Below are 26,646 nucleotides of genomic sequence, written 5' to 3' on the forward strand. Positions count from 1 at the left end.
ATGCACACTCTTCCCCCATTGGCTGGCTGCACCGGCATGCAAATGAGGGCGCGCGTCACTTCCGGAGGCCAATCGAGCGCCATTTTCTCTTTCTGGCCGAGCTGGGAGGAGGGGACGGGGTCGCGCGGGGTGGGCGCGCGCCGAGCTGGAGTCTCGCCGCGCGGGGCTGAGGCGGGCGGGCGCGGGGCCCCAGCGGGTGCGGCGAGAGCAGCGGGGGACGCAGCGCCGCTGCGGTCGCCCAGCGGTAGGTAACCCCGGCCCGCGCCGACGCCCCTGGCCCGGCCCGGCCCGGCCCGGCCAGCGAAGTCCCGGCGGCGGCCCCGCCCCATCCCGCCCACACCTCGCGGCCCGGGGCCGCCTCACGAATCCCGCGACGTTCTCCCGGCGCGGGGCTCGCCGCCAGAAGGGCGCCCGTCGTTCGTCCGAGTCACGTGGGGGCCGGGGGTGGGGAGGGGGCGGGGATGGGGGTTCGGGGGGCGGGGCGGGGGGACGGGACCGGGGTGAGGGGGACTCGGGGACTGGGCGGCGGCAGGGGAGGGCCGGGCGTGCGGAGGGCGGCGGGACGGGGACCCGGGGAGCCGCCCGGAGCGAGTGCGGACGCGGGCCGAGCGGATGCGAGCTCACCCGGCCTGCCCTGTGGCGGCTGTCTCTCAGGAGGAGAGAACAGCCGGTAGCAAAGCCCAGTTCCTTCACCCCTGCATATTGACCACATGCAGTTGTTGACATGAACGTTTTAACTTTTCATATGTCGCTTACTGCGTTGACGTACAGTCTGTGTGCAGAATTTCTCCTCTCACTTGGCTTTGGAGCGTCCAAACCTGTAGCCACCAGTTCACCCTGTACACAGTTGCAAAATGATAAGTAGTTAAATATTTAAAGTATTTTCTTTGAATTTGAATGGGAGGCTTACCTGAATGCTCTTAAAACTCGTTCTAATTGAATGGAATGGGTAATGGCAGCCTCTTGAGACCTGAAGGACTCTTCTGTGTGGTGATTTACAATGCAGATGGGCAAGTGCCGGCAGACACCGGCGGGTACCCAGGTCTCGCCAGATAGGTGGGGCGGAGAGTCAAGGTTGTGGGGAGCGTCTTGGGGAGAGGACCGCGTGAAAAGTGCGTCTTGTGGGAAGTGCGTGTTCATCTTTGGAAGTCAAGTAATGCATGCGTGACTTACTTAGAGCTGAACGAACTTTGATATTCTGGTTGGAGATGCAGCTGTGTTGAGCCAGTGGTCTTTAGGCGTGCAAGTGACAAACCTGTGTGCAGGAAGGGAACTGGTGCTGGCCTGGAGGATGGACCGGAGTGGGGCGGAGATGCTCACTTGTCCGTCTGAGCAGTGGTGAGGACGTGGGAGCTGGATTTAGGGTTAGGAATTGAAGGTCGGTGACGGGAGGTGAAGGTGGAGTTGTTACAGGATTTTTAGCTGGAGAGATCTGGGACACCTTTTTAAGTTGAACCCAGGTTTGCGATATGCTTTTGGTGAATTTGTGGTTGAAGTCCCTTTGAGGGGTCACGCCCCAGCTTTCTGCCGTGGCCGCCACTCTGGATGTCACACACCTGTTAGGGCAGTGTGTTACAAGTGGGGAGACTGACTGGAAGATGATGACTTGCTGAAGGCCACAAGTCTGAGAAGGGGTCTTCCTGTGTTTGAACCCAGACCTTTGAATCTTGCTTTCATGTATTGTATAAATACTATGTTTTTTTTTTTAATTAATTAATTAATTAATTAATGGCTGCGTTGGGTCTTCGTTGCTGCGCGCGGGCTTTCTCTAGTTGCGGCGAGCCGGGGCTTCTCTTCCTTGCGGTGCGTGGGCTTCTTTTTGCAGTGGCTTCTTTTGTTGCGGGTCACGGGCTTTAGGCGTGCGGGCTTCAGTAGTTGTGGCTCCCGGGCTTCAGTAGTTGTGGCGCACAGACGTAGTTGCTCCGCGACATGTGGGATCTTCCCGGACCAGGGCTCGAACCCGTGTCCCCTGCATTGGCAGGCGGATTCTTATCCACTGCGCCCCCTGGGAAATCCCTGAATATTTATGTGTTTTTTTTTTTGTTTTTTTGTGTTTTTTTGCGGTACGCGGGCCTCTCACTGTTGTGGCCTCTCCCATTGCGGAGCACAGGCTCTGGACGCGCAGGCTCAGCAGCCATGGCTCACGGGCCCAGCCGCTCCACAGCATGCGGGATCTTCCCGGACCGGGGCACGAACCCATGTCCCCTGCATCGGCAGGCAGACTCTCAACCACTGCGCCACCAGGGAAGCCCTATTTATGTGTTTTTAAAGTTACTTAAAAACAAAAAACAACAAACCTGTCTTCCAATAGTTGGGATATTTCATTTAGATTTTTTTGGAGTTAGATAATGGCAAACTCACAGTCTTATGTTCTAAGTGCTTTTCTTGTATTAGACTGTTCTTTCTCAAAAGCACTTCTCAGAGTAGCTGTGCAGTCCCTGTTTCACAGAAGGAACTGAGGCCCCAGGATTAAGTGACTTGTCAAAGATCACACAGCTAGTCAACTGTGGAGCTGATTTGAACTCAGGCAGCGCAGCTCCAGAATCTTTTGCTCGTGAGATGATTGTGTAGGGTTGCTTCTGAAGTGAAGTCTTTTTAGAACTTAGATTTCACAGGAACTCAAAAGAAAGTTCTGTGGCTTTAAAAAGTATTATTTATTACCTGAATGATTTTCTTTTTTGTAGTGTATTTTTTTCAATAATGGAATATTCTTAAATCATGATACTAAAAAGCAACGAAAGAAACCCTTTAAGTGCCTCTTTGGGAAGTAATATTTTCTTGTGCACATCAGCGCAATTTTTGGTAGTTCAGTGTCTACCACACACTGAAATTAAAGGTAATTTACTGTGAACAGAGGTTGATAGATTAGTGCAGCTGTATTAGCCTGCTGTTTCCTAATGGTGAAGATACAGATTTAATTGAGTACTAAGAATATATAGAGAACAGCATCAATAAAGGATCTATAGATATGGAAGCATTGAACAACTTCTCTCCTAGTTAATTAATCCACTAGGTCCTCTATGGAATCTTTCATCTCTTAGAATGGAGAAATAATGGTAAAAGTCACCTTCTGTTCCCCAGAGTGATTGGCAACAGTAGACCAAGGATTTTTTTTTTTTCGCGGTATGTGGGCCTCTCACTGTTGTGGCCTCTCCCGTTGCGGAGCACAGGCTCCGGACGCGCAGGCTCAGCGGCCATGGCTCACGGACCCAGCCGCTCCGCTGCATGTGGGATCTTCCCGGACCGGGGCACGAACCCGTGTCCCCTGCATCGGCAGGCGGACTCTCAACCACTGCGCCACCAGGGAAGCCCGACCAAGGATTTTGAAAGAATTGTTTTAAGGTTATGAAACTTCTGTGATTTACCGATGTTTTATTTTTTATCTTTACTTGGTTTCCCTAAAACAGCAAACTGCTGAAAAGGGGAAACTTTTTTTTTTTTTTTTTAAATTAAGAATGGATCTGTGTATTTGTTTTGGGAGGGGGCGGGCAACCACAATAGCAATGATGAGGGAATGGGGGCACTTACAGTTGAGAAGAAAAAGCTCCTATTCTCCAAATTCAAGAAGACAGACTTCCTTGGTCCTCCTCCCAAGCCTTGAACAAGTAACTGCAGAGCCCTCTAAAACTTGCCTAGTCACTGGAAGCCTCTCTTCAGTGCCTTCCTCCTGAGGGCCGGCCTGTCAGTAGCAGCCTTGGGAACCATGCTGTGAAAATCGGCCAATCCCTAAACTGCGTGACAGTGTACCGATCCCCGTGTTCCTTGCTTCTCAAAACTGTGAGAAGATCAGCACTTGCTACGGAAGGCCAGATTTCTTTGCAAGCAAAAAATTTAGCTTTTTTGTTTTGGATATATGTGGATGGTGGTCTTAACCTTGGACAATCCTATTTACCAGCTTTGGGGAAAGAAGGACCCCAAAGGATAGGACAGTGGGGCTTCAAGGGGGAGATAACGGCAGGTCTGGTAGAGTGAGTGGGAAGCGTGAAGAAGGCTTTTTGTTGAGGCTTTGCTCTGGCCAAGGAGGCCAGTCTGGGCTTGAAAGTGACCTTGTGCTTAATATTTAGGAATGCCACCACGAGGTTCTTGACAGCTCCTCTGTTAAATTATGCTTTTGAAGCCTAGAACTCAATTCAGTGAATTTTATTGTTAATAATTTTATTATTAGTTTTTTTTTTGGCGGTACGCGGGCCTCTCACTGTTGTGGCCTCTCCCGTTGCGGAGCACAGGCTCCGGACACGCAGGCTCAGCGGCCATGGCTCACGGGCCCAGCCGCTCCGCGGCATGCGGGATCTTCCCGGACCGGGGCACGAACCCGTGTCCCCTGCATCGGCAGGCGGACTCTCAACCACTGTGCCACCAGGGAAGCCCTAATTTTATTATTTTTAACTTTACTTCCTATGATTTTTATATCTCCCAGTTCTAAAATAATAAATGATCCTTCAAGCTCACTTTCTACTGAGCCTGAGATATACTTTTCACATAGATAACTTGTCTGAAAAGCGTGTCCATTCCAAATCAGCTTCTCAAATACTTCATGTTTCTTTATTACCCACGAAAAGGTCCTCCCGCTGTTAACCCTCCCTGCCCTACTCATCTCGTTTTATTCCAGTCCACCTTTTTGGTTTTACTTACCTTTTGCCCAGTATATTCAGACTTTTACTACCTTACCTCAGTCATTTTCTGATGCTGATCTATTCGCTTGGAATGTCTTGGACTCCAACTCACCAACCCTCCATATCCTTTGCATTTTGAACCTCAGTGATAGGCCCAGATGTGCAAAGAAAACGATTCCTGCCCTGAAGAAGTTCAGTCCAATAGGGAAAATAGGTATAGAAGTAAATAATTACAACGTAGTGAGGTGAGTGCGATGAAATAAGTATAAACTGGCCACTCTGGGAATTCCTCGGAGGGACACCAAGCTTATCCTTGAGGGAGAAGGGGTTATAAGAGGGTATAGAAGTGGAGTTGCAGACTTACAGAAATGGTTATTTAAAATCCTGGAAGATACTGCCGGTTGTCCTCTAAACATGTAGAAATTACGGTTTTTCTACTTATCCTCACTACCAGTGGATATTATCAATCTTTAAGTTACTGTTTTGATAATAGAAAATTGGCATTCATTTTTTTACCTGGCATTTCTTTAACTCGAGTTTAACTGATTTTGTTTTATAGCTTGCACATTAAAACCTTTTTTGAAATAGTTTCAGATTTATAGAAAGTTGCAAGTACAGTACAAAGAACTTCTTCCCCTGAATCATTTGAAACTAAGTTGACAAAAATGATGCCACGTTACCCCCAATATTGTCTGTTTCCTACAATAAGAACATTCTCATATATATCCAGAACACAACCATCAAAATTAGGATATCAGTTTATTACCATCTAATCCTCAGACTCCATTGAAGTTTTGTCAGTTGTTCCAATAACATCATTTATAGTAAAGAATCTAGTTAGAATTGCGCATTGTATTTAGTTATCTTTAGTCTCTCTCAATCTGGAACAGTTCTTAGTTTTTCCTTCCATGATCTTTTTCTAAGTGTATAATTAGTTGATTTTTAGTAAATTTACAGAGTTGTGCAACCAACAACACAATCTAATATTAGAACATTTTCAGCACTCTCCCCAAAAACCTATCCATGTGCAGTTACTACCTGTTCCCACCCGCAGCTGACTGCTAATCTACCTTCTATCTCTGTAGATTTGTCTTTTCTGAACATTTCATGTAAATGGAATCAGACAGTATGAGGACTTTTGCGTCTGGCTTCTTTCACTTAGCATCATGTTTTCGAGATTCATTCATGTAGCGTGCATCAGTACCTAGTTACTTCTGTTGCCAGATAGTATTCTGTGGTATGGGTATGCCATATTTTGTTCATCCATTCACCATTTGGTGGACACTTGGGTTATTTCCACATTTGGCTATTATGAATAGTGCTCCCTTGTATCATCTGGACACTTTTGAAGATTGCAGGTTAGGTATTTTGTAGTGTCTCTTAACTGAATGTCTGCCAGACTTCTGTGAATTACACTTTCCCCTTTGGTTATTAACAAGTATTTTGTGGGGAGATGCTTGGAAACCATGTAACATATCCCATTCCTCACTAAACTTTCAATTTATTAAATTGTTTATGTTACCATGGACTTAAGTTTATATTCTAGTGGGTTATATTTTGGTTACTATTTCTTAATACCAAACCACCCCAAAACTTTGTAGACTGAAATATTTTATTTAAAAATCTCAGTAATTCTTTGGGTCAGGAGTTCAGGTGGGAGCAGGGAGGATGGCTTGTTTATATTCCACAATGTCTGGGGCCTCATCTGGAAAGACTCAAAGGCTCAGGGTGACTGGACAGCTGCAGGCTGTAGAGCATCTTCACTCTTGTGTCTGCTGGTTGATGTGGAACCTCTCCATGTGGGCTAGTTGAACTTCTTACAATAAGGAGTCTAGATTCCAAGAGTAATGGTACACAGAGGGCAGGCAAAAGCATGTGGCATTTTTATGGTCTACCTTTGGAATTCACATGGCATTACTTCTGCCATACTTCAGTGGCTGAGGTTGCCACAAAGTTCTGCCCAGGTTCAAAGGGTGGGAGCATAGATGCCCCTACTTTTTGGGAGGAGTGTCAAGGACATATTTTAAGGAAAGCATGTGGGATGGGAGATACTGTTACACTATCTTTGGAAAATTCAGTGCCACAGGTTAATCTGTTATTGTCATTACTTATTTGGTACCCACATTGTCCCATATTTGGCTTGTGGGAACGTCTTCAAGCTGACTTCTTTTGAGTCCTTTTGACATGTCTCACCATTCTTTGAGCAACTTCGTTATTTTCTGGCATAAGACATTCTAGGCTCATCTTGTCTTTTATGTGCTCCAGCCCTAGAATCAGCCGTTTTTTCCAAGGAGCCCTGTTTCCTTTTAATGGAAAGTGGTATTTAGAAAGTAAGATTTGAGGGACTTCCCAGGTGGCACAGTGGTTAAGAATCTACCTGCCAATGCAGGGGACACGGGTTCGAGCCCTGGTCTGGGAAGATCCCACATGCTGTGGAGCAACTAAGCTCATGAGCCACAACTACTGAGCCTGCACTCTAGAGCCTGTGAGCCACAACAACTGAGCCCGTCTGCCACAACTACTGAGCCCATGCCCTGCAACAAGAGAAGCCACCGCAATGAGAAGCCCGCGTACCGCAATGAAGACTAGCCTCCTCTGTCCGCAACTAGAGAAAGCCTGCACGCAGCAGCAAAGACCCCATGCAGCCAAAAATAAGTAAATAAATAAATAAAATTAAAAAAAAAAAAGATTTGGGGCCAAGGAGTGCTCACTGCTACTGGGCTGTGTAACTGCTTCCAGGCTCTCTCAGTGGACAGAGCTATACAATATACACAGACACATTAACAAATGTATTTATTTTTAATCTATGTATGTGTTAAAAATTATGAGGTCACAGCTATACCTCTTATCATGGTCAAGTACCACAGGATTTATTTTAATTTTATGCTTTTTCAGGTATTTTAAAAACAGCTTTATGGAGAAGTAATTTACATACCATACACTTAACCTTTTTTAAAAAAATTATTTATTTATTTATTTGTTTGTTTGTTTGGCTCTGCCGGGTCTTAGTTGCGGCACATGGGCTCTTCATTGAGGCACGCGGGATCTTTAGTCGCGGCCTGCAGGATCTAGTTCCCTGACCAGGGATCGAACCCAGGCTCCCGGCATTGGGAGCGTGGAGTCTTAACCGCTGGACCACCAGGGAAGTCCCCAGGTCACCTATTTAAAGTGTACTTACTAAGTGGCTTTTAGTAGGTTCACAGAGCTGTGCATACATCACCACAGTCGATTTTAGAATATTGTCATTATTCCAAAAGGAAACCCTGTTCTCCTTAGCCATCACCTTCCAGTCCACCTCAGCCTTAAGCAACCAGTATTCTCCTTTCTGTCTCTATAGATTTGTCTGTTCTGGATACTTCATATACATTGAATCATATAATATGTGGTCCTTGGTGTCTGGCTCCTTTCACATAGCATAATGTTCCCTCACACAGGATCTTCGTTGAGGCACGTGGGATCTTTAGTTGAGGCACGAGGGCTTCTCTTTAGTTGTGGCTTATGGGCTCAGTAGTTGTGGCCCACGGGCTTAGTTGCTCCGCGGTTTGTGGGATCTTCCCAGACCAGGGATTGAACCTGTGTCCCCTGCATTGGCAGGTGGCTTGTTAACCACTGCGCCACCAGGGAAGTCCCCTTTGCCCATTTTTAAGTTGGGTTATTTATTTGCCTTTTAATTATTGTTACAAGAGTTCTTTATGTATTCTGGATATGTTTCTTATCAGAAATAAGATTTACAAATATTTTCTCCCATTTTGTGGATTCTCTTTTCGCTTTTTTGATGGTTTCCTTCAAAGCCAGTAGGTCTTTAATTTTGATGAAGTCCAACTTATCTATTTTTTCTTTTGTTGCTAGTGCTTTTTGGTGTCATATCTAAGAATCCATTGCCAAATCCAAGGTCATGAAGATTTATGCCTATGTTTTCTTCTGAGAGTTTTAAAATTTCACCTTGTGCATGTGCATGTATGATCCATTTTGAGTTAATTTTTGTGTATGGTATAAGAGAAGAGTCCAACTTCATTCTTTGGTATGTGGAAATCTAATTGTCCCAGAATAAAAATTACTCTGCTTTACCAGCCCTGTTTTAAAAATTTTTACGTGTGTGTGTGTGTGTGTGCGTGTATGTGTATATGCACTTATTACAGTTTTGTTTTCTTCCCTTTTAAGGAAAATTTCAAAAATGTTTCAAATTCCCGTGGAGAATCTTGACAACATCAGGAAGGTACGGAAAAAGGTGAAAAGTATTCTTGTGGATATTGGGCTTGACACCTGCAAGGAGTTGCTGAAGGTAAGAAGACATAAGTAACAGATTAAGAGAAGACAGTAATATTGGAGATACTGGGGGTGGTGAGATTTGAACTGGGAGGTTTTGGAGAATGGGTAAGATGCCTCAAGATGGAGATTGCCGACTCTTGAAATGAGGCATGGGAATAGCATTCGTTTTTATTCATGTCTTTGACTTAAAGTGGGCTACTTGAGGCTCTTCCAGTTTTTAACCTTACTTTTAGGAGGGACCGTTTATAGTCATTAGTTGCAACATATCTTTGTTCTTGATCTTTGAGGGGAACGTCTTGAATTATATAAATTATTTTAGCAGAAGAAAACTAACTCAATTTTCCAGTATTGTTAGAGTGATCGTCAAATGGGGATGCATACTTGTATGATAGGGTTGTTTGTTTTCTTCTGTTTTTTTCTGATTTGTGAATTTAATACATTCAGTCTTACAAAAGTTTAAAAATTAAGGTCACAGTCACACACTTTATTGATAAATTATGTTCTCATATAATTTTATCTTTTCTTATAACTTGAGAATGTATGGCTGGCATAAAGAAATAAAAATTGTTAAATAAAGCTTGCTTTGTAGCTTTATAGCCACTTATAATTCTATGCATGTTTAATTCATAGCTATTGAAATAGGGACCGTGTCTGCTTTGAATTTTTCAGACTTGTGAAGAATTCAATTCAAGGTGTTATTGGCCTGGGAAGAGTTCAGTTTCTAAATTTTCAAATCTCAGACTTTGAACCAGATTGACTTTTATTTATAAAAAGGTGTTCAGGTGTTCTGATGCTGAAAGACCAATACTTAACCAGGATTCTCATTAATGGTCAGAATTGATTTTTGCTCTAAAGTAAAATTTCTGAAAGAAAGACCTCAAATAGTTATCTTCAAACATTACCACCCCAGAGAGATCTTCCCCCTAAAATGCTGCCCTTTTCACTTTGTTATCTTACCTGTTCTGTTTTTCTTCAGAACTCCTGCAATACCTGATGTTATTTGTTTATCTGTATCCCTCACTTGAATGTTAGAAGGCATGGACCACATTGTTTTGTTATCCACTCTATTACCTGTACATGCTTAACATATATATATTTTTTAACAAATATTTTTCAAATGAATGAATGAAAGTAAAACCCAAGTAGAGAAGTACTTTTAATCGCAGACTGTGCCTGAAAGTTTATTTGGAAATAAAAGGTTGGGAGAGATACTGAATTGGAAGCTCTTAGACACATTGTTCAAGAACAGCCTTAAAGTGAGAGTACTGTCATTGTTTGTGCAGCTCTGTCTGTAAGTCATATTTTATGCATGAGGAAGAAAGCAGGATAATTTTTTGGAGACAGGTTTGAGAAGGTAGATAGTGGACACATTGTCCATTAATAATAGATAAGTATGCGAGTTTAATATTTGCAGAGAACATAAAAATAACAAGCTAAGAGCACAATATGTATAGACTGAGGAAATTTCAAATGATAACGTATGAGAAAGTTTTTGGAATGGTGCCTGGCACGTGGTAGATGCTCAAAAAATATACCCTGAAGGTATAGCAGTGCCTTCAGTAACAGACTGAAACTCTTTTTGGAATATTTGGGGGATAAAGGCATGGCTTTCATTTTAGTCCTGGCTAGTAGCTAATGGTGTGACCTTGGGCAAATCGGTTACTCTTTGGGCCTCAGTGTCCTCATTCTAAGGAATGTAGAGAATTAGTCAGGATACTTACCGTTGAAGGGGGTTGACAGTCTAGCAGGAGCTGAGACAAACTTGAAACAATCATAGTGAGAAACAGACAGATCACTTCTAGCTGAGGAGGCTAGAACAGCCTTTATGGAGGAGATGGGATTTGAACTGTTTTTTGTTTGTTTTTATTTGTGTATTTATTTATTTATTTTTGGTCGTGCCGTATGGCATGAGGGATATTAGTTCCCCAGCCAGGGATAGAACCCGTGCCCCCTGCAATAGAAACACAGAGTCTTAACCACTGGACCGCCAGGGAAGTCCCCGTGTTTTTAAAGATAAGATTCTCCAGTGGAATTAGAAAGAGTATTTCAGGAACATGGAATTTAGAATCACAACCCAGTTGATTAACCCCCATCAAACTAGGCCAAGTGAATTCAGTTTTTTAAAAAAGTGTTCTATTTGGAAATAATAATTCAAACTTACAGAATAGTTACAAGAATAAAAATAGTACAGGGAACACTCATTACCCTTTACCCAGACTTACCAGTTGTTAACATTTTCTCCCATTTGCTTTAATATTTGCACACTCTTGCTTGTGCTGTGTGTGTAGTATTTTTCCCTGAGCCACTTAAGTAGGTTGCTTATCTCATGACCCTTATTACCTAAATACTTAAAGTGTGTGTTTTCTAAGAATAAGATTAGTTTCTTATATTGCCACAGGATGGTTATCAACTTAGGTAAATTTAACATTGATATGACATTTTTGTCTCATCATTTATAGCATTTTTCCCCCTGTCATTGGTGGACCCAATCTAGGGTCAGGTGTTGCCTTTGCTTGTCATCTGTCTTTAGTCTCCTTTAATGTGAATTTACTTTTTAAATGGAATTTTGTTACAGAATTAGTTTTATTTTTAGGTAAAATGCCAGTAACAACTAAAATTTTTCATCCTGGAGTCCTTTGTTTTTGACATGGCGTAAAAACTGGACATTCCTCACTAACTTGCTTCCTCAGTCAGCCTAAGAATTGTTTACTCATCTGAATTTGTTCAGGACTGTTTACTTTTTCTTTCCAAGACTATAGTGACACAGAAACGTACATACTTCACAAGAGAAAAGTAAGAGATTTGAATGGCATATCAGAATTGTTAGTTAATTAACTATTGGGTTAAATTTTACTAATTCTTTTGGGGGAAAATTTTTGTTTTATTAATTTGTAGTTGGTCCTATATTTTGAAAAATTTTTGAAAATTCAAGCAATGTAGAAGTTCATTATAGAAAAATAAGAAAATATACACAAACTTAGAGGAAAAAAATAATGACTCACTTGTAAACCGTTACCCCAGAATCTCCATGGTAAACACTGTTATATCTTTCCAGATTTTTAGAAACAGGACTTGATCTAACTATATAAAATACTGTCCTAGTAGCTTTGTTCTTACTTTTCACTGAATCTCATATGAAGAACTTCTTTCCATGTCAAATGCATTTATTCTTAATCCATTGTATTATTTAGAGTCTCTTGGTCTCAAGCAACGAAAACCAGTACTGACCAAGTTAAGCAAGAGGGAATTTATCTGAAGTCTGTGGGCGCTTACAGAGAGTCAGCCCTGGGAATACCTGCCCACGTGGTTCTTTCCATTTCCTTAGCCAGCATTTCAGGTTTCATAGTGAGAAATCACTCTGCCTTCTCTGATTTCCAAGGTGTATACAACTCCACTTATCCTAAGATTTAGGCCCTCAAATTGTAGGCTGTACAGTTCTTGTCAAAAGCCTGGCTGAGAAAAGTGAATCTTAGGGGAAATAGGCTCTTCCAAGAACCTTATCTCCTTTTCTAAAAATAGATCTAAACCCTGCTACTCCTTGGAGTATCTTGAAGGGTTTTTTAAAAAGTTAACATTTGGGGGCTTCCCTGGTGGCCCAGTGGTTAAGAATCCGCCTGCCAAGGCAGGGGACATGGGTTCAAGCTCTGGTTCAGGAAGATCCCACATCCGCGGAGCAACTAAGCCTGTGCGCCACAACTCCTGAGCCTGCGCTCGAGAGCCCGTGAGCCACAACTACCAGTTCTTGTGCCACAACTACTGAAGCCCGCGTGCATAGACCCCATGCTCCACAACAAGAGAAGCCACCGCAACGAGAAGCCTGCCCACCACAACGAAGAGTAGCCCCTGCTCACTGCAACTGGAGAAAGCCCACGTGCAGCAATGAAGACCCAATGCAGCCAAAAATAAATAAATAAAATAAAAATTTAAAAAATAAATTAGATCAAGATATTTAAAAAAAAGTTAACATTTGATCAGTTAAATTAAAGGCTAGCTACATAATTTGGAGGGCACTGTGCAAAATGAAAATGCGGGGCCATGGACAGGCCCCACAGGTGCACTGTCCCAACCCACAGCAGATGGGTGACTCCCAAGAGATTGCAACTTCTGTGTCAGGATGCTTCTGTTACCTGGATCCAGGGTGGGCTCATGGCCCCAAGTTATCTGCCAAACACCTTGGTGCTGCCAGTCCAGGGCTGGGCTGGTTACCACCTTCCTCCTCCTCTCCCCGAGTCCGTGCCTGGCTCCCACCAGGGCGACTGGGGAATATGGACCTCTTGACAACTTGGTTATTGCCCCAGGTGGTGGACAAGAGTCTAGGAGTGGTTGCAGGCTGAGGGGAGTTTGGAGGGTTGTGGAGACCGAGAGCAGGGACAGAATCTGTCCTAGGACAGTGGAGGTAGGACCACACGTGAGCTGATGCTTCAGGCCCCTGACACATGCTCCATGGTCCTATTAGACTTCACTTTATAAAACAAATTCAAAGATGAAATTATTAACACTTTCAAAATGCTGACAACAGGGATTACACCCCAGCACTGGCCTGTGAGCACAGGGCTCTGTGCAACTGCATCGGTCGTTTTGAAAACTTTCCCAGTTCTTTATTTTTTTAATTTAGTTAAAAAAAATTTAGTTATTTAACCTCATGTTGAAAATATTATTTCAGTATGTAATCAGTATAAAATAAGTAATGAAACATTTTAACCTCTTTTTTCTCTTAAATCCTCCAAGTGTATTTATAGAATTTTTTTATTATGGTAAGATATATATAACATAAAATTTGCCATTTTAGCCTTTTTTTGGGGCCGCGCTGCACGGCTTGTGGGATGTTATTTCCCTGACCAGGGATCGAACCTGGGCCCTGGCAGTGAAAGCTCTTAGTCCTAACCACTGGACCACCAAGGAATTCCGCATTTTAGCTATTTTTAAGTGTACAGTTCAGTAGCATTAATTATTTTCACACTATTTTGCAACTAGATTTTCATCATCTCAAACAAACTCAGTAACCTTTAAGTAGTAACTCCCCATGCCCCACCCCAGCCTCTGATAACCTGTAATCTACTTTATGTCTCTATAGATTTGCCTATTAAAAATAATTCATGTGAGTGGAATCATGCAGTATTGGTCCTTTTGTGACTGGCTTATTTCACTAGCTTAATGTTTTCAAAGTTCATCTATGTGTGGCATGTGTCAAAATCTTAACTCCTTTTTATGGCCAAGTAATATTCCATTATGTAAGCACATACCACATTTTATCAGTTCATCTGTTGATAGACACTTGGGTTGATTCCATCTTTTGGCGGTTGTGAATAATACTGTGGTGAACTTTGGCTCACAGGTATCTGTTTGAGTCCCTGTTTTCAGTTTTAGGGTATATACCTCAGAGAATTGCTGGGTCATGTAATAATTGTTTAGCTTTTTGAGGAACCACCTAACTGTTTCCACAGTGGCTGCACCTTTTTCAGTTCCCACCAGCCATGAATGAGGGGTCCAGTTTACCCACAGCCTTGCTAACATTTGTTCTCTCAGTCTCTCCCTCTTTCTCTCCCGTCCTCGCCATTGTGGCCACTAATGATGTTGAGCATCTTTTCATGTGCTTATTGCACCTTTGTGTATCTTTGGAGATTTGTATTCAACTCTTGCCCATTTTTAAATTGGATTGTTTGTCCTTTTGTTGTTGAGTTGTAGTTTTTTATGTGTTCTGGATATTAAACCGTTATTAGATATGTTTTGTAGATATCTTCTCCCATTCTTTTTACTTTCTTGATAATATCTTGATGCACAAAAGTTTTAAATTTTGATGAGGTCCAATTTATTTTTGTGTTTGCAATGCTTTCTATGTAGTATCTAAGAATCCATTGCCAAATTCAAGTCAAGAAGATTTTCTCCTTTTTTTTCCCTAAGAGTTTTATGGTTGTAGTTCTTTTTGTTTAGGTTTTGATCCATTTTGAATTAATTTTGTATATGGTGTGATATAGGGGTCTAACTTTATTCTTTTGCATGTGGAAATCCAGTTGTCTCAGTGCCATTTATTTGACTAATTTTTCCCACATTGAATGGACTTGGCAGCCTTGTCGAAAATGATTTGGCCATAGATGAATGGATTTATTTCTGAACTCTCAATTCTAGTCCATTAATCTATGTGTCTATCCTTATGTTAGTATTACACTGTTTTGATTACCGTAGTTTTGTGATAAGTTTTGAAATTGGGAAGTGTGAGCTCTCCAACTTTTTTCTTTTTTTCTTTTTAACATCTTTATTGGAGTATAATTGCTTTACAATGGTGTGTTAGTTTCTTCTGCACTTGCCCTTAGTGTGTTTTCGATTACCTTCATTATTTTACTCAGGTTTCCCCATGTAAAACCCTAAAGGAAGTTTTTTTTCAGAACTCGTGCTAGGAGAGTATGTGGCATGTCTTGAGTGTGCTGGACCCACATCAGGGATCAGTCCTGACCATCCTTTTCATTGCTTGGTCAGCCTCATTAGGCAGGCCCATCCCTTGAATCTCATTAAAATGTACAGGAAACTAGTACTGGGTTGCTTGATTAAAAAAAAACAGAAAAACAAAAAACCACAAATGTAATCAGTGGGAAAGTGGAAGAGACATTGGATGTTCTTTCTGTGTATGATGTGTATGTTGCTTAGAGGAGAGATTTCTAATGTATGATGTGGACCCTTGAGGAATCATGAAGTTATTAGGGAGTTACTCCAATTTCTCTGGTGGCTGCAAATTCAAATGAAGCATTGTCTGAGAATTGAAAGTAATCTGTCCCATTAAATTACTGTTATATATCAAATGTTCATAGATACTGAGGTGATTAATATTATCCAAATTTATTTAAAAGTATTACTCTTCCTATCAGCTTTTGTCATCCTCTGTTTTCTCAGTTAACAGCTATCAGAGATACAAATACTGTCACATGGAGGCCAGAAACCTTTGAAGGAAGCGGTAGGGAAAAAGGGGATTAAAAAAAGAAGGTCCCTAGGTTAGAGTTTCAAAGTATCTATCAGATTTATTGAGGGAGGATGAGATAGAAGGAATTAATGTTGACTGTCTAGTAGAAATTTGGATCCATGATCATTTTCGCCTTTTTGTCGCCTTGTGGGTTATTACCTTGTAAGCCTTTTTTTCCTACCAGTCTTCTGTTGCATCCTGTCTACTCTGAGGCTCTTCCTGGAGGTACTGTTCTCCCCTCGTAGAAGCCCCAAGGGTCTGCCTTCGGTGCAAAAGCTTGACCACTCTTGCACTTGCTTCTCACTGCACTGCACCACGTTCCTTTCTGTGCTGTTCTGCTCAGAGCTGCCATTTCTCAGGCAACTCGTGCACTTAACTTCTTTGCATCAAGTTACAGATTAGATGAGAACATTTCAACCAATGTTTACAAATTTGGGGTTGCTGCATCTAAATTAGGGAAGCTTAAACAAAAAGAGTGCACTGAACCCACCCCATGTCAGTCTTCTGAGACCTATATATGTATAAACAGATTTTAAAAAATGTGTTCATCTATGTTTCTACATTTTATGTACAAACATATATTGAAATATTCTTAATCCATTTATTTCCTAATAATTGTGTTTTTTTCTTACTGCTCTTCCTGCATCTGACAATGGAAAGTGCTCTTTCCTTTAAACCCTTCTCATCGCCTGTGATAGAACATTACTGCTTCCCTCTTCCTTTTGCAGTATTTTCTTATGAAAAATTTAAGCCTACAGAAATACTGAAAGGGTTGTACTGTGAAAACCCATGTACCTACCACGTAAAGTCTACAAAATTAACATGAATATATATCTACACTCATCATTTTATCTTATTTTTTGATGCATTTCAGAGAAAGTTGCAGGCATTGATAAATTTGCTGTTTTTGTATTTGAAGTGAGACTTTCGTAGACAGCACATGATTGGATCGTGGTTTTTAACCCAATCTGACATTCTCTACCTCTTGTTTGAGTGTTTAGACCAGAGGTAGGCAAACTATGACCCATGGGCCAAATCTGGCTTGCTGCCCATTTTGTAAATAAACTTTCTTGGAATATAGCCATACTTATTAGTGTTTACATATTGTCTATGGCTGCTTTTGTGCACGATGGTGGGATTGAGTAGTTGTATCAAACAGAGACTGCATGGCTGTCAAAGCCTTAAATATTTATCGTCTGACTCTTTAAGAAACAGTTTACCAACCCCTGTTATTTAATGTGATTGTTGACATGATTGGGTTTAAATCTCCCACCTCGCTGTTTGTTTTTACCTATCTCATCTGTTCTTTGTTCTTTTTATTCTTTTTCTGCTTTCGTTTGGATGAATATTTTTATGATTCCATATTATCTCCATTTCTGGCTTATCAGCTATACTTTGTGGGTACCTTCCTCATATAATACTGCTTTATGTATAGTATAGAACCTTACAGCAGCATGCTTTCATTTCCCCTTCCAGCTTTGTGCTATTGTTGTCATATATTTTACCTCTATATATGTTACAAACCTCACAATAAAAGCAGTGTTTTATCCAATTTAAATCCTTGTAATAATTTGCACTTTTCTCTACTTCTGAATTGACTTGGTGGCAGTGTATTAGCCTAGGTATAGTCCAAGGCAGATGTGATATTAATTGTCATTCTTTGGCTTAACTAATTATTTTATATTAAAATAATCTTATTATTAAAAAAACCCCAGTAATATATACTGTGAAAGTTAGAAAGTACAGGTTATCATTTCTTTTTTTTTGTTTTTGCGGTACGCGGGCTTCTCACCGTTGTGGCCTCTCCCGCTGCAGAGCACAGGCTCCGGAGGGCAGGCCCAGCCGCCATGGCCCACGGGCCCAGCCGCTCCGCGGCACGCGGGATCCTCCCGGACCGGGGCACGAATCCGTGTCCCCTGCATCGGCAGGCGGACTCTCAACCACTGCGCCACCAGGGAAGCCCTATCATTTCTTTAGAAAATAAAAATATTAAATGCCACGTACCTACCATTCAGAGGTTTAGCTTTCTCTTTCTGTATGTGTGTAAACATATAAATATAAATGTGTGTAGTATTTAGCACAGTGAGCTCACTCACACTCTTTTATTGCATGCTTTTTTCAGTTACCTTCATCTTTCTGTGTCATTAAATGTTCATCCTGTCTAATACCCAGTCCATATTCAGATTTCTCCAGTTCCCCCCAAATATTTTTCACACTCTGTCTCTTTGAAATGGAATTCAGTCTGGACCCTGCTGCATCTGGCTTTAGGGTCTTAGAGTCACGTCCCTTTCCCTCTTGCCGTCCCTGTGGTGGTGTTAGCCACACACTTGAGCCCCTACGTCATTCCCCACCCTGACACTTCTCTGTGGTGCTCGCGCTGATGGAAGACAGTGTCTGCTCATGCAGTTTCTGTCTTTCAGAACTTACTTGTGGAAATCTCATCTGTTTATTTCTTACAAAACTGTTACTCTTTAAAAAATATATATATTGGGGCTTCCCTGGTGGCGCAGTGGTTGAGAGTCCGCCTGCCGATGCAGGGGACGCGGGTTCGTGCCCCGGTCCGGGAAGATCCCACATGCCGCGGAGCGGCTGAGCCCGTGAGCCATGGCCGCTGAGCGTGCGTGTCCGGAGCCTGTGCTCCGCAACGGGAGAGGACACAACAGTGAGAGGCCCGTGTACTGCAAAAAAAAAAAAAAAAAAAAAAAAAAAAAAAAAATATATATATATATTTATATATATTTTTGAATTTACGGAAGACTAAAGACATGGAAAAAAATCCAGCACCCTAACAAGTACGGCCAGGAAGGAAATCAACTCTGTAATAGGACGGCTTAATGAACTACAAACAAGAAAGGATGGGAAAGGAAGAAAAAAATGTGCATTGAATTTAAGACACTGTAAAAACTCGGAAGACATATTCATTTACTATTCAAGTGTAAACTCAGTAAGTACTTGTCATAAATTAAAAGGCCGCTGCTGAGGTACAAAGACTGTAATATTAACTTGGATTATTTCAGCATTTTCTCCAGGTCTCCAACTTGATGGGAACTCTGTCACAACTTGCCATGGGCTGCATTTTCATCTCACTCTTCCCAAGTAGATTTCTTAGGTGCCACGTAATCCCATCAGGTTCTAATTAAAATATTTCTTTATCTTCTGAAATTATGTAATAATCTCTCTTTTTCTCCCTTTTTAAAAGGACCTTAAAGGCTTTGATCCAGGAGAGAAGTACTTTTATAACACATCATGGGGAGATATTTCTCTCTGGGAACCTTCTGGAAAGAAAGTGGTATGTATTTTTATTTTTGATTTTCATGTTTCCTAAGAACCTGGGGGTAAGTGTCATCTTAGTTCTGAGGAACATCATATGTTTTGGGGTTGCAGATGAATGAATGGGAGGAGGAGGAGGTGTAGTGTAAATATTCAGGGAAGTAGAAAGAAAAACAAAGTTAAACGTTTTGTAATATAGGATTATTGATGCTTTGAGAGTTTTCCGCCTATCAAGTTGGTAAAGTGATGTAGTGAAACTATTATTTGTCCTTGATTATTATATGTCCCTGATGTAAGAAGGGCTTCTGATTTATATAACTATTCTCAGTAAAAAGAAATGTCATGACTTTATATGTAATGAAGGTACATCCTGGTTTCAAAAATTAAAATAAGAATATGGAGTTTGAATCGAGGAACACAGTTTATAATAATTTGAAGCCTCATCCTTAAGCAGATTCGAGCTAAAATATGTGACATACTGCTGAATTCTCCTCCTTAAAGTGTTTTCTTCTGGAAAACCCTTCCTACCCCCCAGCCGCTGGACTAGCACCTTCATCAGCGTCAAACCAGCGTGTCCCTGATACGACTTCACTGTCTCCCCTCACCGCTTCCCCCACCCCATTTGGCCAGATCGTGTTGACCTTAAGAATTCTGGCTTTAAAAACAAATTCCTGTAGCCAGTGAGTCATTTTTCTGTCAGAATTTTACTTAAAAAAATTTCCGTTGTCACCTTGTCCTCCTGAGTCCTGCTTTCTGCCTCTATTTTGTGTCTCTTTTCCTCCTTAACCCGGAACTCCCCTTTCTACCCACAGATACAGGATTCCTTGAAACTGCTTTGATTTGGTTATTCTGCTCAGAACAGCTCATGGCTATTCAAATATGCCTTGCTTTGAAGACCCTGGCTTTGTGAATATTTTCTTGGGCCTCCCTGATTTTTCTCATCCAAATTCTTAAAAGATTCTGTAACGTAACATGCAGTATAATGTATAATGATATGCTTTTCATCAAGAAACATATTTTGAATTCCTGTTACAAAGTAGGTAAAACTTTGAGTGCTTGATACAAAGAGGTGAAAGTTAGGGTTCTTTTCCTCAGGGAGTTTATCTTTTTGTTCGGGTGAATAGGGCCTGGCATAAAAAGTTAAATAACAGTATGAAAGAGTGGAGATTGAATTTGTTAAGTAGATACCATATTGAGAAAAAAACCCATAAACCACCGTTGCCTGGCCTGGTGGAGGCTGTGTTGTCTGCTCGGTTTAGTCCCTTACCCCTCTCTGTGCCGTAGGTAGCTTCTTGCTTTAATTTGTCTCTGGGTAATAGGATGTGTGAACAGAGACAGTTTCGGGCACCGTAGCAGAAAAGTGTGACCCTGCTGGATTATGTGGCTCATGCTGCACAGAAATGAGATGTGCTGGACTTTTGGGTTTGGGACGAAGATGCTCAGGTTATATCAGGTGATGGAGCCCAGCTGTTGTGGGACCTGAGGCTGAGGCCTTAGGCTGACGGGGAGACAGGGACTATCACGGGGACAGGATTTCCACCAGCACCCAGAACACCTGGCTCCACTTCTTTTCTGCTGCTCTCCTTGGTTATTTTTTCTAACTCTGTTACAGTGAACCAAGGTCTCACGCTCAAATTGTTTCTGACTGGTCACTGTCCTAGAACTTTCACATACAAGCTTTTCTCTGAACATTTTGTCAGGGATTTTGTGCTTATGGACTTACTGTTTATTTTCCATTTTAATAGGTTTGTAGTGGTATTTGCTCTGGTGTTAGTTTGCATTTCCCTAGTGACTAATGATGTTGAGCATCTTTTCGTGTGTTTGGCATCTGGATCCCTCTTTACTTTAAAGTATTTGATGCTTAAAATGTTTTGCCAGTTTTCTAAAAATTGGGTTATATGTTTTCTTATTGAGACTTGAACATGTCCACAAAAGTGATTCTGGACACAAGTCCTTTATTAGATATGTGGTTTGCAAATATTGTCTCCTAGCTTGTGGCTTGTCTTTTTATCTTTTAAACAGTGTCTTTCAAAGAGCAGATTTCTTACTTTGATGAAGTCCTGTTTATCATTGTTTTCTATTATGGATCATACTTATGGTGTCATATTTAAGAAATCTTTTCTTAACCCAAAGATCTGTTCAATACTAACAGATAGTAACAAGTTGTTAGTAAGTGCTATTGACTCTTTAACTGGGTGTAATTTTCATTAGGTATCTGGTTTTTCAGTATAGCATTTTGTGGAGTATAAGATGCACCGTTTTAAAATGAACCACTAATGAAACTAAAGAAATACTTCACACTGAAGCTGTGTTGCAGCATTGAACTGTCAGTTGTAAGGTGTTTTCAGATTTCAGAGATATTAAAATATGGGGGGAAGAGTGTGTCAGAATCAGTGAAAAATGTTTTTCTTACTTGGGGATCTGTGGTTGGCTGTTGCCCAGGTTTATTATAGATCCTCCTGGAAGTGCCAGAACCTGGGATTTCTAATTGCTGGGAAGGCAGTAGTAACATGTTGTTGAATGAGTTTGGGTGATTTCTCTGAGCAGTGACCCAAGAGGAAAATGGCATGACTAGGAGAGAAGGCGACAAAACCCACAGGAGGGGAGTATGTGTGTGTGTGTATGAGAGTGGTCACGAGAGCACAGATCTGGGAGGGAGCGGGGTGGCCTGTGGCCACTGCAATAGCTGGAAAAAGGGTTGCAGAACGGGAAGGCCTCTGCCCCAGCGTTTAACCTGTCCTCACCTTAACCTTCCTCCTTTGTGAAACTAGGGCCCGTGTTTCCTGGGGCACCAGCTCTGGGGTCCGGAGGCTGTCATACTGCTCCAGGTTGTCAGACCAGCAAGGTTTTCTGGATGCTCGAACAGACTGTGCTCCTCAGTTGGCCAGCTGCTGTACAGATGTCTGTTCTTGTGCCCCAAGCTTGTTGAATTTCCCGTATTTGCCTTACAGAGAATTACCATACTGACAGAGTTACAGTGTGGCCTGAACTTACCTCAGGATTATTCACAGTGAGTTAGGCACAGTCCCTCTTTCTTCAGAGCTTGTCGCATGGTTTATTGGCTACTTGCTTGTGCCATGCGCCGTCTGTGTGTCTCCTGCCTTCTCCAGGAATCTGGGAAATGGAAGACAGTGGTGATGGGGTTAACAGTTTGCAGGTTTGGTTATATTAGATAAATTCCAGGAGTTTTAGAATTTGGACTAAAAACGACTTTGGAAGTAAGAGAAGTGGGATGAGAAGGGGAGAAAATAACTTTTTCATGCAGAAAATTGAGTTTATTTTAATTATTGCAGTTAGGACTGCATCAGTTCAAAGTATAGGACTAAGTGATGAGATTTGTGGTTTAATGGCTGGCTTGGAAACAGGGTTCAGCTAGCTGTGATTTTGGGACCAAACTGTGTTTGTATGGCCTACATGCTGAGAATAGTTGTTACGTTTTTAGATGTTTGAGAAGGAAAGAAAATGAAAAGAATACTGTTTTGTGACATGTGAAAATTTGAATTAGGGTTCTCTAGTGTTATTTACACGTTATCCGTGGGTACTTTTCCCTTATAACACAGCACTAGATCTAGACAGTTAGAAGAAAAAGAATCATATACTTGTCAACTGTAGAAGGTGTAGCATCTGATAGTTTTATTAAACTATGCTTGACTTTCTTTTCTTTTAACAGAGATATCGAACAAAACCATACTGTTGTAGCCTCTGTAAATACTCCACAAAAGTGCTTACTTCATTCAAAAATCATTTACATCGTTACCATGAAGATGAAATTGACCAAGAGCTGGTGATCCCTTGTCCAAACTGTGTGTTTTCCTCTCAACCCAGAGTTGTGGGAAGGCACTTCAGAATGTTTCATGCACCTGCTCGGAAAGTCCAGAACTACACTGTGAATATTTTAGGTGAAACTAAACCATCTAGGAGCGATGTGATAAGTTTTACATGTTTAAAATGTAACTTTTCAAACACTCTGTACTACAGCATGAAGAAGCATGTGCTGGTAGCCCATTTTCACCACTTAATTAATTCCTACTTTGGCCTGAAAACTGAGGAGATGGGTGAGCAACCAAGAGCTGACGACCCCCGTTCTACAGAGAAGATGCCCCTATCCGACAGATATTACTGTAAAAAGTGCAATGCCAATGCCAGCAGCCAGGATGCTTTAATGTACCACATCTTGACGTCGGATATACACAGGGATTTGGAGAATAAGCTTAGGTCTGTGATCTCAGAACATATTAAGAAGACTGGACTTTTGAAGCAAATGCATATTGCTCCAAAACCAGCTGCACGTGTGGCTGTACCACCCAACAGCAGTGCTCCGGGCATCCCAGCCGCATCTCCTTGCTTCCACCTTGCCTTGCCGCAGAACAGTCAGAGCCAGACTGTGGTACAGCCAGTTCAGGGTGCACCCCCTCCGGTGACTGTGGCCTCGGGCGCTTCTGGAAGCCTCACCCACTCCCCGCCTGCTGTTGCCCAGTCTCACGTGACTCTGGTCTCCAGTCCTCTGCAGGTGGGCCAGAGCAGCCTCCCTCTGCCGCCCGCAGCGCCTCAGCCTGTCTTTCTCTCTCGTGGAGTTCCGCTGAATCAGGCAGCAAAGCCTCCCGTGCTTCCCTTGACTCAGCCAGTGCGACCTGTAAATACGTCTGTCGGAGCTGGTGTCCTCCCCATAAACCAGACCATCCGCCCGGGGCTTTTGCCCCTCAACCAGCCTGTTGGACCCATAAGCAGACCAGTTGGGCCTGGAGTTCTTTCGGTAAATAGACCTGTTGCGTCTGGTGTCCTTCCTGTCAACCCCTCTGTCACCCCTGGAGTTCTTCAGGCGGTCTCGCCAGGGGTGATTTCTGTGAGTCGGACAGTCCCGTCAGGGGTCCTTCCTGCGGGACAGATGACCCCTGCTGGGGTTATCCCTTCAGGACAGACAGCAACTTCCGGGGTTCTCCCTGCTGGCCAGGTGGTTCAGTCAGGGGTGCTCCCCGTTGGCCAGACGGCCCCGTCGGGGGTGCTCCCCACGGGGCTGACGGTCCCGCCGCGGGTGCTCCCTCCCGGCCAGACGGTCCCACTGAGGGTTCTCCCTGCAGGCCAGGTGGTCCCACCTGGGCTCCTTCCTCCCAACCAGACGGTCTCGTCAGGGGTTCTCCCTGTGAACCAGGGCATGAACTCTGGTGTTCTTCAGCTCAGCCAGCCTGTCGTGTCAGGGGTCCTCCCTGTGGGCCAGCCGGTGAGGCCGGGGGTCCTGCAGCTTAATCAGTCCGTGAGTACCAACATCCTGCCTGCACATCAGCCCATTAGACCCGGGGCTTCGCCAAACACCGCTTTCCTAACGTCAGGCTCTATTCTCAGACAGCTGATACCCACAGGGAAACAAGTGAATGGGATCCCCACATACACACTTGCCCCAGTATCTGTCACTTTGCCTGTGCCCCCTGGAAGTGTCGCCACTGTTGCCCCCCCACAGATGCCCATCCAGCTCCTGCAGTCGGGCACGGCTGCACAGATGGCCAGCTCCATGGCCAGCCTGCCCTCCCCACCAGTGGTGGTAAATGCCACTCAGAATATGTTCATTCAGCCTTCTTCGTCTGTGGCAGAGGCAAATCAGGTGCTCAGACAGGCAAAGCAGTGGAAAACCTGTCCAGTTTGCAACGAGCTCTTCCCTTCCAATGTCTACCAGGTCCACATGGAAGTGGCACATAAGCACAGCGAATCCAAATCCGCCGAAACCCTGGAGCCGGAAAAGTTGGCGGCATGTGCACCGTTTCTAAAGTGGATGAGAGAGAAAACAGTTCGGTGTTTGTCCTGTAAGTGCTTAGTCTCTGAGGAGGAGCTTATCCGCCACTTACTGGTGCACGGCCTGGGGTGCGTGTTCTGCCCGTGCACTTTCCACGATATTAAAGGCCTCTCAGAGCATAGTAGGGCTATGCACCTCGGGAAGAGGAGACTGCCCGGGGACTACAGTGACAAAGGATTTCAGCTGGATGTTGATGCCAATGGCAGCCTGCTGTTTCCCCACCTTGACTTCATCACCATCTTGCCCAGGGAGGAGCTGGGTGAACGAGAGGTCTACTTGGCCGTCCTGGCTGGGATACACTCCAAGTCGCTGGTGCCCGTGTACATCAAAGTGAGGCCGCAGACCGAGGGTGCGCCCGGGAGGCCTGGCAACCAGGCGCTGACCTGCCCCTTTTGCTTCGGCACCTTTGTGACGGCTGAGGCGTACGAGCTGCATCTGAAGGAGCGGCACCACATCATGCCAACAGTCCACACGATTTTGAAATCTCCGGCTTTCAAGTGCATCCACTGCTGTGGGGTTTACACGGGCAACATGACTCTGGCAGCCATTGCCATACATCTGCTGCGCTGCCGCAGTGCTCCAAAGGACAGCAGCTCAGGCCTGCAGGTCCAGCCTAATTTTATTGAGAACAGTGAACTGCTTTTAGTCAACGGTGAGGTGATACACGACTCCAGTTTTTCTGTAAAGAGGAAGATGCCTGATGGCCAGTTTGGGGCTGAAGAGCAGAGGGACGGCGCGGAGCGGCCTCTCGTCACGAACGCTGACACAGAGCCGTCCCCGGAGAAGGTGATGAGCGCCGTGCCTTCTAAGAGACAGAGGAACGAAGGCAGGACGGAGGCGCCCCTTGTGCATGACGACGCTCTCCAGGTTTTAGCATTAAATCCCAAAAGATACGAAGACCGTTCTTATGAAGAAAAAAAGCAGTTTCTTAGAGATTATTTCCACAAGAGACCATATCCCAGTAAAAAGGAAATAGAACTGTTATCCTCACTCTTATGGGTGTGGAAAATTGACGTGGCTTCATTTTTTGGAAAAAGAAGGTATATTTGCATGAAAGCAATAAAAAATCATAAGCCTTCTGTACTTTTAGGCTTTGATATGTCTGAACTTAAAAATGTTAAACACAGATTGAAATTTGACTATGAACCACAAAACTTGTAAAAAAATTAGGAAATCTAAAGTACTAGATAATTAGTAGTCTTTTTCAATTGAGATTTTTTAAAATGTTATTTTCTTCACTGTATGTTGAACTAATCAATTTCAGTGGTCTTTATGCTGCTCTTTAGATTTATTTCAGGTGCTCAGAAAGACTTCTATATAAAGAACTGAATAGTTCTTTCAAATTTATTGTTTCCTGCAGCTTGATTTTGTAACAGTTGTTTTTCATTTTTTCCTGTCATGTAAACGAAATCTTTTGATATTTCATGCATGCCTTGTTTTCCCAGTAGTGTCAGTATCGTATGATAAAAACTGAAATCTATATATGTTTGTTTTTCATTTAAGGAAATTTCAGCTTGTTTCAGAATACTTGATTAACTGCGAATTAAAACTGCTCTCCCTCAGCTTCACAAGTAGCAGCAGATGATACAGTAAATGTTTAGAGAAGTGAGTAGAAGCCCCTGTGACATGTCTGGTTCCTTAAGGATGCACTGCATTAACTTATGCTGATTTCTTCTTGTAAGGTATTTGCTTATTAGATTATACTTTTGATTTACGTTTTTTCAGGTTTGTCCTAATAGCTGTTTTTGACTGTAACT

At 42.9% G+C, this 26,646-nt stretch overlaps 1 protein-coding gene across 1 annotated transcript; it reads left to right on the forward strand.

Annotated features, from left to right (window-relative positions):
• Positions 1-26,050, forward strand: ADNP2 (ADNP homeobox 2; the record flags this gene model as incomplete). The annotated part of the gene is made up of 4 exons (XM_079717705.1): positions 1-248; positions 8,775-8,895; positions 19,034-19,123; positions 22,775-26,050. 4 exons carry the CDS (start codon positions 1-3, stop codon positions 26,048-26,050), a joined length of 3,735 nt encoding a protein of 1,244 aa, XP_079573831.1.
• Between the last annotated feature and the right edge of the window lie 596 nt (positions 26,051-26,646).

Source organism: Hyperoodon ampullatus, assembly GCF_949752795.1.
Source record: "Hyperoodon ampullatus genome assembly, chromosome: 13".
NCBI classification, from domain to species: domain Eukaryota; kingdom Metazoa; phylum Chordata; class Mammalia; order Artiodactyla; family Ziphiidae; genus Hyperoodon; species Hyperoodon ampullatus.